Raw genomic sequence first — 10,554 nt, 5'->3', positions numbered from 1 at the left:
ATTACTTTTTGCTGTAACGCAGTAGTGTAAGGCATTACTAATCAATTTTCAGTAATATTTTACTCGTTACATGTTCAGTGAGGCTTGTATTACAGTTGTATTACAGTGGATTGTCTGCTTTTACTTCTTAAAGGCAACAGACTACACTCAAAAAAATATTTAGGCCTAATACATAAGATTTATGTAATTCAATTGCATATAAATTTTCCATCCATTTGGATTACGTAAATTTAATGCAAACATATTAATAAACTTAATGTGATATATATTTGTAAGTGCTATATAAGTGAAACAAGTAAGAATTAGATTTATGCATATTTTTCAATAAATCCAATTTATTTTAAATGAATAAGAAACTGGTTTATGTATTATTATGTAATAAACCAAATTTAATTAAAATGCATCACATTTAAGTAATTTGTATAAATAAACCAAATTTGTTTTAAAAATTTATAAATTTGTATTTACTTATTCATCACCATTTCCCCTCCCCAAAATACAACAAAAAAGAATGGCCAGAATACTTAATTTCACATTTTTATTTTAAATAACAAGCTCAAATGGCAGTAAAAACGGAAGCTAGCAAAACAGCCCATGCTCACATACACTGTTGTGTGCAACCTCAACAAAAAAAGTACTTTCATGTTTACATGCCAATTAAGGTTAAATGCACTACTTTCGAATTTCTGTCTTTATTTTGCCACAATCACCTCACTGCACTAACAAATGCAAATGATTTTAACAGACTGCAGACAGTACTTTTTCTCAAGAACTGTGGTTAAATAATTGCAAAGTTCAAATGAGATAGACAAAAACCTGGTTGCTACTCTAACACGCTAACATTTTCACGTTTTTTGACGTGCAATAATTTGGAACGATAAGGATTGTGGCAAGCAGAAAATGCCATAACACTCAGTGGTTTTACACGACCACACTTTTTACCCATGTTAGGAGTATAAGGTTCAACAGCAAAATAAAAATAAAAAACGAGAAGAAAAAGTGTAACAAGTCAAGTGGAACTGTAAATATCAGCCTCTCTTTCAATTACTCACTGAAGCATCTTAATTTTCAGTCCCTGAACTTTTGGCGACAGCTTAGTTGTATCCAGTTCCATCAGGATTTTCTGAAATGCTTCAAATGTGCACTTGAGGTCCTTTGGATAGTTTAAATTAAGGGCATAAATTAGTCCAAAAAGCATCACACATCCAAATGTGATGCTTGGCAGGTTTTGCAGAACTTCAACACCTTCAAGAACAACACCCACATCTGAAGGTTCTTCTTCAGGACCAGCGCCCTCCGCTCGAATGACATAGATGCCCATTGTTGTCTGTGCAATGAGAGACTCAGCATCTGCACTTTCAGAGTCCTGGGGGATAAACAAAGAACATAAGTCCCAATGTGTTCCAAGTTTTCCCCTTTTGTTTTGCAGCAGGCAGTTACCTATTGATTCAGTCATGTAATAGAAATTATAATTGTACTGTGTTCCTCTTTTGCCATAAATATTAATTTCCCCATCTACACCAAATCTGAGATCAGTATACTTGACTTTGACTTGACTTGACAGACTTTATTGTCATTCATAATACCACAAGTGTATACAGAACGAAATTTCGTTTGCATAGGCCACAGTTTTTAGCAGTTTCAATGCCTGTATAATGATGTGTTTCATGATTCTGATTTCATATTTTCCATACTTCAGACTACCAACTGGATCTTTTTAACCAGGTCATTTCTAGTTAAAAAAAACTTCTCATTTGTCTTATATGATCAATCATGCTCTACACACAAGGGCATAAGCTAGAGTATGATGCCAATGAGAAAATAAACATAACTATCAATGTAAATGTGTATAAGAAATATATAACATGAAGAGAAAAGACTGGCACACACTTACCACATATTCTTTGACAAGTGTCTCGAGGTCTTCGTTGAGGTAAACACTTAGGCACCTCAGGATACAATCACGTCTGGTGTTTATGTCTTCATTCTCAAACAAGCATAAGAAGATCCCAAAAAACATGTCATTAATTATTAACTTACAGTATAAGTAAGGCTAAATAAAGGAATGGTTCACCCAAAAATTAAAATTTGGTCATTAATTTTGTTCAACTCTTGTTCGTCACTAATGAAGATGTTTTTTGATGAAATCTGAAAAATTTGTTTCTCCATTGACAGATACGCAATCACCACTGTGATGCTTAAACAAATTCCTTAAGAGATCGTACAATTATTCCATATGAATTGAGCAGTTTCAGCCCGTTCTCATCCTTTAACGTCATATAGAACGCTATATGCAAAAACGGCGCTATACTACGCATATGGCACCCTTTATCGTTAATATAACACGCGAACCCAAGACGTTATAAATCCTTTAGCGTGAATATGACACGCACACCCTACCCCACACCTAAACTTAGCCCTCACAGCGCGTGTTATATTAACGATAACGTGTGCCATGCGCGTAGTATAGCGCCGTTTTGTCATATAACGTTCTATATGACGTTAAAGGATGAGAACGCGTTGGCAGTTTAGTCCAAATTTTCTACAGAGACAAGATCACTTTATTTGATAAACAGCCTAAATTTCGACTTTTATTCACATTAACATTAATCAGCAAACATAAACAGAAGCACAACTGAATCTCTAACACACTATAACAAACCTCACTGGTTCTTGCACAATGCGAAAAATCTGATTTGAATCAATATCTGTTTTGAGTTGATAAATGTTTGTATTTGACAAAAAGCTTAAATTCAACCTGTTTATCATATAAAGGATCCAGTCTCTTCAGAAAATTTGGACTAAACCAACCATTCATTCACTACTTCCTGAACTTCAGCCAGCTCCATGTTTCCTGTCTGCCATTATTGGACAAACTGGTTAATCCAGGTGTCTGATTATTGTTGCTGTGACTACTGAGGTCAGGCACACCTGAATTAATCAGTTTGTCGAATAATGGAAGACAGGAAACAAAGGAGCTGGCTGAAGTTCAGGAAGTAGTGCAGCTGTGCTGTGCATAAAGCCTATTCATATTGATTAGTTTCATTATCTCGTTTATGAACTTTATGAATTCAAAGTGGTGATTGTGTAGCTGTCATTGGAGCAACAGAAACCTCTCATCTTAATTAAAAAGATCTTTATTTGTGTTGTACACGACATGCAAGAAAAAAATGTAATAGTGTAAACTGTATGCACAGTTTACTTTTTTTACTTGCATGTCACGTGTGTAAATAACACTTTTTAAAATTTTAGGTGGACTAATACACTATTATAAAATACTATACACAGACAATACTTTTTTTTAAATTAGCAACTTATTTTAATACCTGTTATATGAATAATGCTTTAACAATATTGTGTTTGAGCAATAATGCCAATAAAGTTCTTTAATTTAAATAGTATGTGTGTAAGAGAGATTGAGATGCCCTCACAAATAAATCAAATAAACGTATTTAATGTTTAAGAAAGATTGTGTTCTTTACATCTCAGAGGGAGAAAGATATAGAATGTGTGTTAGAGAGGTTTCTGAATTCATGTCAAGACAAGACAGTAACCAGTTGAAAACAAAAGCAATACATAAAAACACACTTACTTTAGCTGTCAGTGCCATTATGGTGCGGATTTTCTGTCCTGCACATCCTCCTTTGTGACGGAACACCTTCATCAAGTCATCGGTGTATTTGTCCAGTTGACCAAAGAATTTTGATATCAGTGGAACTGTTGTTATACGCATGAACTCTAAGTTGACCTATAATAAAAAAAGATGAAAAAGCACACAACAGAATATATTTCACCTTAAATAAGATGTGTTAGTGTATAAATCTGCATCTCTGTTTCAAACAACACTTAACTACACTTACTTCTTGAAATTCAAACAGTGCTGGCCATCTGTTTCGGACCTCAGTAATCATTGGCTCCTGAAGAATTTCTTGTCGTCGGTATGAGAAGGTACGTTGCATCTTTTCCTTGATCACAGTCTCATTATTCTTTTTTTTTACCTCAGTCAATAGAGATACCCTTTCCACCTCCAAGCTGTCATTGGTTTCACCTCTCGGATGGTTTGGGCAGAAATTAACCTCTGCCTTCCGGGCCTTTTTTATGTTTGCAGCTGGTTTTCCTAGGCCTTTCTGTTTGTTTTTAAGTGAGTTGACTGTGACTTCTGGGTGTCCAGCTCGGCCAAGCTTGGTGCGGAAGTTCATCATCTTTATCTTAATATAGTGCTTCCATCCACAACACCCAGTACGAGTTCCTTTCTCACGCAAACATGGATGAGTTTGTATCAAGGCCTCAGCAACTTTTTCAAACTGGTTGTCCTTTGGATATGCTGTGTACTTAATTATTTCTTCTGCAATGCCTTCAAGAATATCAGATCTGAGTTTGGGCGCAAGAGATAGGAGAGTTCCATTTGCATTGAATTCATCATTTCCCTTCTGGAGCTGCATCTCAGCACAATATGAAAAGCGTGGCACTACAAAAGTTTCAGGCCAAGTGCAAGACCGGGAGTCAGGAGATGACAATATGACAATATCATTGCTGCTACAGGAGTCAACAGAAGCTGAATCATTTGGTTGTGATGAGGAGTTGGTAGATACATTGGAGGGAGTAACTGCGTTTGTGGAGCAGTCATCTTTAGTTGGTGGAGCTGAGGATATTGCAGAGGTGGAAGCCTCACAAGGTAAGTAAACCACTTTCAAAGTGCTGCGATCTTGAATGTCAGAAATTGATAAGAGGTTCATGAATTCGTTTCCAAACTCTACGTCTTTGTATTGAAGCCTAAACTGTTCTGTTACTCCAAAGAAGGTCTTAATTTCAAAAGCCAATCCATCCACTGAAGTCGGCATTCCGGATCTAATGGTTAGTTTTCTTGCATCATCTTCACTTCCAAAAAGGACTCTGAAGCTTACTGGTCCTGCCATCACGCTTTTTCAATCTAGAATGCAAGAAACACAAAAAACATATGTAATAAAAAAAAATATTTATATGTTAGTTACTACATTCTCTTAAAAGGATACTGGAGTCGTGTAAATCTCACCTTTGATGATGATGCGTCTCTTCAGGGTTACCATACGTTTGGAACAAACTGTATAGGCCACAAGTGGATAGTAGTCTGTCAGTTCTTCAAGCTGAACCAGGGCAACCTCTTTACCTGGTGAACAAGTCAACTCAAAAGATCCGAAGTGGTCTCTATACCAAGCACACAATAAACGCACAATGAAACTCAGCTCATCTCCCCTTATGCACATTTGTAGAATTTCTGCAAATTCTGGCATTCCTGCAGTTGAACCACATGCAACTAACATTCCATTTTTGTAGTTGATTCCTCTAGTGGTGACACTTTTTGCAAGATGAACTTGACTGATATGTGGATACTTCTGCCTGAGAGCCAACACAACTTCCTTATTCAGAACATCAACCTGGACTGTAGAGACATTTGAAACTTCCAAATTTGATGTATTGAGTCTGGATGAATATATGTGGTAACTGATGAATTGCTGGTGTTTGGTTGCCAGTGTGCGTGCAATATTCCTGAAATTATTTGTGTGTCGAGCTACTTGTTTAAAAAAGCTATGTTTAGCTTCAAATCGCATCGTCCACAAACCTAGAAGAGGCCCAAAACACCTAATGAGGTGCGGGTAATGCTCGAGATAGTGGTGTTTAGGTAAAATCTTTACTTCCGGGTTAAGCTCGAGTAGTCTCTGTCTGTGTTCAGACACTTTGATATCAAGATAGGCAATTGTTTCATCAGTGTGACATGGTGCCACAGCTAATTCTACAATTTCCTTCAGGTCTAATATCACTTGCCAAGCAAGCTCACCCTCTGGGATCAAGTCACCTACTAGAAATGGAAGGAATCGTATTAAATTCCAATTCTCATGGGCGTTGCCACCTATTGTCTTCTTACATGAATAGCTGTTTGGTATGACTTGAGATCGATTTTTTTTGTCACCCCACTTAAACGGAAATTTGAGGATTCGTGTGTTTAGACATTCAAGACTGAAATAATTCTTAGAGATGAGCACACTGAAACATAGTGCCAGTTCAGATGGGACAATACCCTCAAATAAGTCATGCACTATATCTGGGGGATAGCCCGTGTTAACGTGAAAATGTTGAAGATTTTCTGTTAAGACACACGCTCTCTTCACACCAAAGCAATTTGTGTCAGTTTCCTGTGCAGACTTCAAATGTGCTTCATGGATTTCTTTTGTTCGAAGCAAAAAAGCACCTGACTGAACATCCTTTGTTTGAATATCTACTTTCTGAGCAGTACAAAATCGACAAATGTACTGCCCAGAGAAGCTTTCTACAAAACCAGCCAATCCGTGGGCTCCCAAATTGTCCGCTACAACACTATGGACTGTTCCTTTGACAAACTTCCCAAGTTTTGAGCTGAAAACACCATGCTCTTCTAACGTACAAAGGTCTTGTAAAAGTGGCTCTAAAACTTTTCCATAGCCATATACCTTCACATCGTCACTCTTGCACAAAACCGTTAAATAAATGGAAGATAGTGCTGAATGAGAGCCTGGTGGCAAGTTATTCAAAATCCAGTACACGCTACACAATTTGTGTTTTTTTCGCGATGTACCCAAGGGATTACATAGTTCAAAATCATCGATGTACAAAGTTAAACAAATTCGCAAATCATCAGCTGACAGGAAAGTGTTGTCCTTAAAGTACAAACCGTCTCTTATAGAGCGATACTGCTGATTCTCTAACTGGTCTGTATTAATTTCCTGTGTTCTGTGGCTACTGATAATACCGTTTAACACAGCAGTACAATCAAGAAGCTGCTGTAAAGACTGCAACAATGGGATATACTGAAAGGTCCTGCTCTTTTTTTGGTCCAGAACAAACTCCACTGGCTCAACAATATTTAACAAATCCTTAAAGTACTCTTTTCTCTTATAAGGTGTAGAGAGGGGACCATCTTTCGCTATTGCTTTTACCAAAGGGTTAGATTTACACAGAATATCAGCTAGTTCCTTAATGATCAAGCAATCAACTTCAAGGTTTTTGTTTTCGAAAAATTCTGAAAGACTGCTACAAGTTACAGGCACAGACACAGTACTTAAGAGGAAGTGTAGTTCATCAAGTAGTTCATCAATCGCTGTAGATGGAACATGGAAAATGATTTCCAACTTCAGTAAAACTGCAGCTATTTTTTGTTCTACTAATTTTGACAGGTCCTCTGAAGTATCTACCAGTAGATCACTATCTGCATCTGAAGGAGGTACAAAATCTATGTCAGCAGAAGATGAGGGGCTATCATCTACAGTCCTACCAGATTCGTCTGACTGAGCAGCGAGTTTCACAATACCTGCCTTAAAATCGTTTAGAGTGTAGGGATTATGCTTACGATTTTTATGCGAGTGAAATGTTCCATAAATGTTTGTCTCAAACATACATCCTTCAAACATACAAGTTATGTTTTCATACTGCCTAAGATGTTGATTTACATGAGCGAAGTATTCCTTCTCAGTTAAAATGTCCTTACAGTCACACTTCTGACAACAGAACGAAGTTAACTGAACATTTGCTGCTGTTAACTTCCTGTGTGTTTGATATGTGTGACTCAAAAGGTTCTTCCAACTTGTAAATGTACATGGGCAATCTGCATATACACAGGGATACCGGCAATTGCGACCATAGTGAAAATGTTTCAGCCTAAAATGTTTTAGCAATTCATACCGTGTAGATAATGAAATGTCACACACTTTACATGGCCACATTCACATATCTGTGAACAAAGAAAAAAAAAAAAAAACAGTTACGGACAAATATTAAAGAATCAACATAAATAATTTATGCTTGGTTTTACTGTATCAAGACAAGTCAAAATACAGCTACTACTACAGCTATATTAGGCTGTTAATGTATATTTAATACGTTTTTAACTATGTTAAAGGAATTTTATGCTTTTTAAGTGGAATCATTACATTCAAACTGAGATTAATTGTTAATAAGAGTATGAATTGATTTTTCTATGTATTAAAAAACAATCTTTGTAGCATACATACAGGTCTAGGAGGTTGCCCCACCCTTTAGATGTAAAAAAGATGCATGATGTATCTGAAAAGAAAAAAAAATGCTTTAGTTAGAAACAAAATTCATACTTTTTCTTATGAAATTACAAAGCCAACATAATCATTTAGATAATCATTTTAACAGTACTCTCATATACTGATTGCAGTAACGTTTAGAGTTGTGACGTTCGCGAACGAACCGATTCTTTTGAACGGCTCATAAACATGAACGATGGGAGCCGAGTCGCGGCAGGAGGGGAGCCGTTCTTTCTGTCGTTCTTTTTTCCTATGCGTGTTTTACACAGATGCACATCAATTACCTCCTCAGTTACAGGGGAAGGGGCGCCCAGCGCAGGGGTGATAGTTGTGCACGCGCGTGCATCTTTTACATTATCTTTTATAACCCTACGTGCCTATGTCATTGGGTAGGAGCGGAGCCAAAACTTGTGCACGCCGCCATCACATGGTTACTCCAGTTTTTTTTTTTTTTTTTTTTAAAAAGCCATAAAGTAAGGAACTGCTTGTATTTATTTACATTGCATTTTGTGTTCATGTTAATGTTATTGTATCTACAGTATATATTTACAACTTTAAATATTTTTTGTTTTTTTATCAAAATGTTCTTGTGGTATTGTATAAAAAACATAGGGCTAAGTCAACAGCTTTACACATACACTCACTTTGTACTAAAGGTAAATCCAAAATAGTGATGTCACGTTCTAAGCAGAGGGATGTTGTGCAACCCTTTGAAATATAGCCCACACATGAGGTAATAATCAATATTTCAGAATAATTCAAACTCAGATATTGATGTGTGATATCTGAGTTTGAATTATTTGACTACAAATCTCACCTCATCATTCCTCCCAGTGATTATACTAAATATTTAAAAAGAGCCAAAAGAGCCATTCTTTTGAACGTCTCTTTGAAAGGAACGGATCGCCAAGATCCGGATCCCCTCAAAGAGCCATAAATCCCATCACTAGTAACGTTAGTTTATAACTGTCTTCATTTGCATTCAAACGTTAAATCACAGAAAATGAGCAGACCAACAGACACCGACGTGGTAAAAACATGATTCGCGTGCTGGAGAACACACGACCAACTAGCACATACTTTGTGATTTAATAATCACATTCACACCGTCACGAACTAACGAGTAAAATCGTTTGATATACTTACTCAAAAATGACGCTTGACGACTGCTAATCTTTGACCCTGTCTAAGACGTAAAGGTTGTCTTGCAGACAGTCATTCGTGTCCCTAAGAAAACGTATCCACGTTGGAACGTATCCATGTACGATATAGATATTTGAAATCGCAGTTTTTATACTAATCGTTTAATTTCATCATTGCTACACATTGTTTAATAAAATCTATTTTAATCTTAGACCAACCTAAGACCATTTTTTCCTCTCAGCGATGCAGGAGGGCTAAAGTTTTACTCAGGTCAGAAAATCCGTAAATGAATATAAAATAAAAATAAACCAAACCACATCCCTGTTACTTTTAAATTAGTTAAACTGTGTAGCTGAAAAAGTAGCTTAAGGGGGAAATAACATTAGGTAAAGTTAGCTTTTATAAGCACCATGTGCAAGTTAGTTCACCTAGAGTTAGTGGACTAAGTTAACGTTGAATGCAAATTTGATAATCAATTCTTTGATAAAGTGTAATACGATTTCAACAGCAGTCATAACACACACATATATATATTAAAAACAGTCAACTTTTCTAAGATGATTAAAGATGTAACTTGCCTTGCAATCAGGATGATCCAAGAATGAGCTCCGATCATGTAAGATGGCGAAGAGAACGGTGTTTTTTCAACTGCCGCTGGTTGATGGGTATTTTTCATGTGCATTGCAATTAGACATGTCTATGCTCAGTACCGCCCCCAACTGACTGGAGTATGCACGGCATTTCCGCTTCTTACATTTTCCCATAAATCATATGCAAACCAATCTCATAAAATGTAACTAACATAATCTGGCTCGTTCCACAGCTAGCAATATTTAAACCATATTCATACTTTTTAATTGATTAAATCAAATAGTTTTCACAATGAACATATTTACATTGATTTTAAGCAATCTGACCACATACATTATGAAAATATTAGTATTTAAATAAAATCAAAAGGATGCAAATACATAATTATAAACTATGCCATGATTCATTTTTTTGAGTGTATGTGAAAGTTTTAAAGCAGTCTTTTAGTGCCAGTTCAGAGCGGTCGCGTCTGTAACATTGTTTTTTCCTCATAAATGCGAACACGAAAGCTAAAATAAAATGAATATTTTAAGTTCTATGGAGACTGCAGAGCCAACCCTTCCTTATCCGATTTGCGCAGTGTAATTAACAGAATTACAAAAAATATATTTTATTTGTCACGCATGAATGTGTGTCTTTTCCCTAATATTAAAAATAAAACATAGACTGATATTTGTCTAATGTCTGGAGTCCTTTAAGGAAGTACCCTATATACGTTTCAATACATGTATTTTCTGAGAATTTTTATTTCAAGTTT

The 10,554-nt window shown here is 36.1% G+C and overlaps 1 protein-coding gene across 2 annotated transcripts; it reads right to left on the bottom strand.

Annotated features, from left to right (window-relative positions):
* Window positions 1-621: 621 nt before the first annotated feature.
* LOC148981451 (uncharacterized) lies at window positions 622-10,120 on the bottom strand. Of its 2 annotated transcripts, XM_089131196.1 has the most exons (8): window positions 9,785-10,120; window positions 8,022-8,073; window positions 7,693-7,741; window positions 5,033-5,184; window positions 3,861-4,930; window positions 3,593-3,748; window positions 1,895-1,987; window positions 622-1,366 (listed from the first exon to the last, which is right to left on the bottom strand). In XM_089131196.1, the coding sequence occupies exons 5-8, from the start codon at window positions 4,914-4,916 to the stop codon at window positions 1,049-1,051; spliced, it is 1,623 nt and encodes a 540-aa protein (XP_088987322.1). In that variant the 5' UTR covers window positions 4,917-4,930; window positions 5,033-5,184; window positions 7,693-7,741; window positions 8,022-8,073; window positions 9,785-10,120; the 3' UTR covers window positions 622-1,048. The 2 variants fall into 2 exon arrangements, with proteins under 2 accessions (XP_088987322.1, XP_088987323.1); XM_089131197.1 differs by lacking the exon at window positions 9,785-10,120 and having other exon boundaries at window positions 8,022-8,147.
* Between the last annotated feature and the right edge of the window lie 434 nt (window positions 10,121-10,554).

Source organism: Pimephales promelas, chromosome 5 (assembly GCF_988280905.1).
Source record: "Pimephales promelas chromosome 5, fPimPro1.hap1.1, whole genome shotgun sequence".
NCBI lineage: Eukaryota > Metazoa > Chordata > Actinopteri > Cypriniformes > Leuciscidae > Pimephales > Pimephales promelas.
This window is presented reverse-complemented; position numbering and strand designations above follow the sequence as displayed.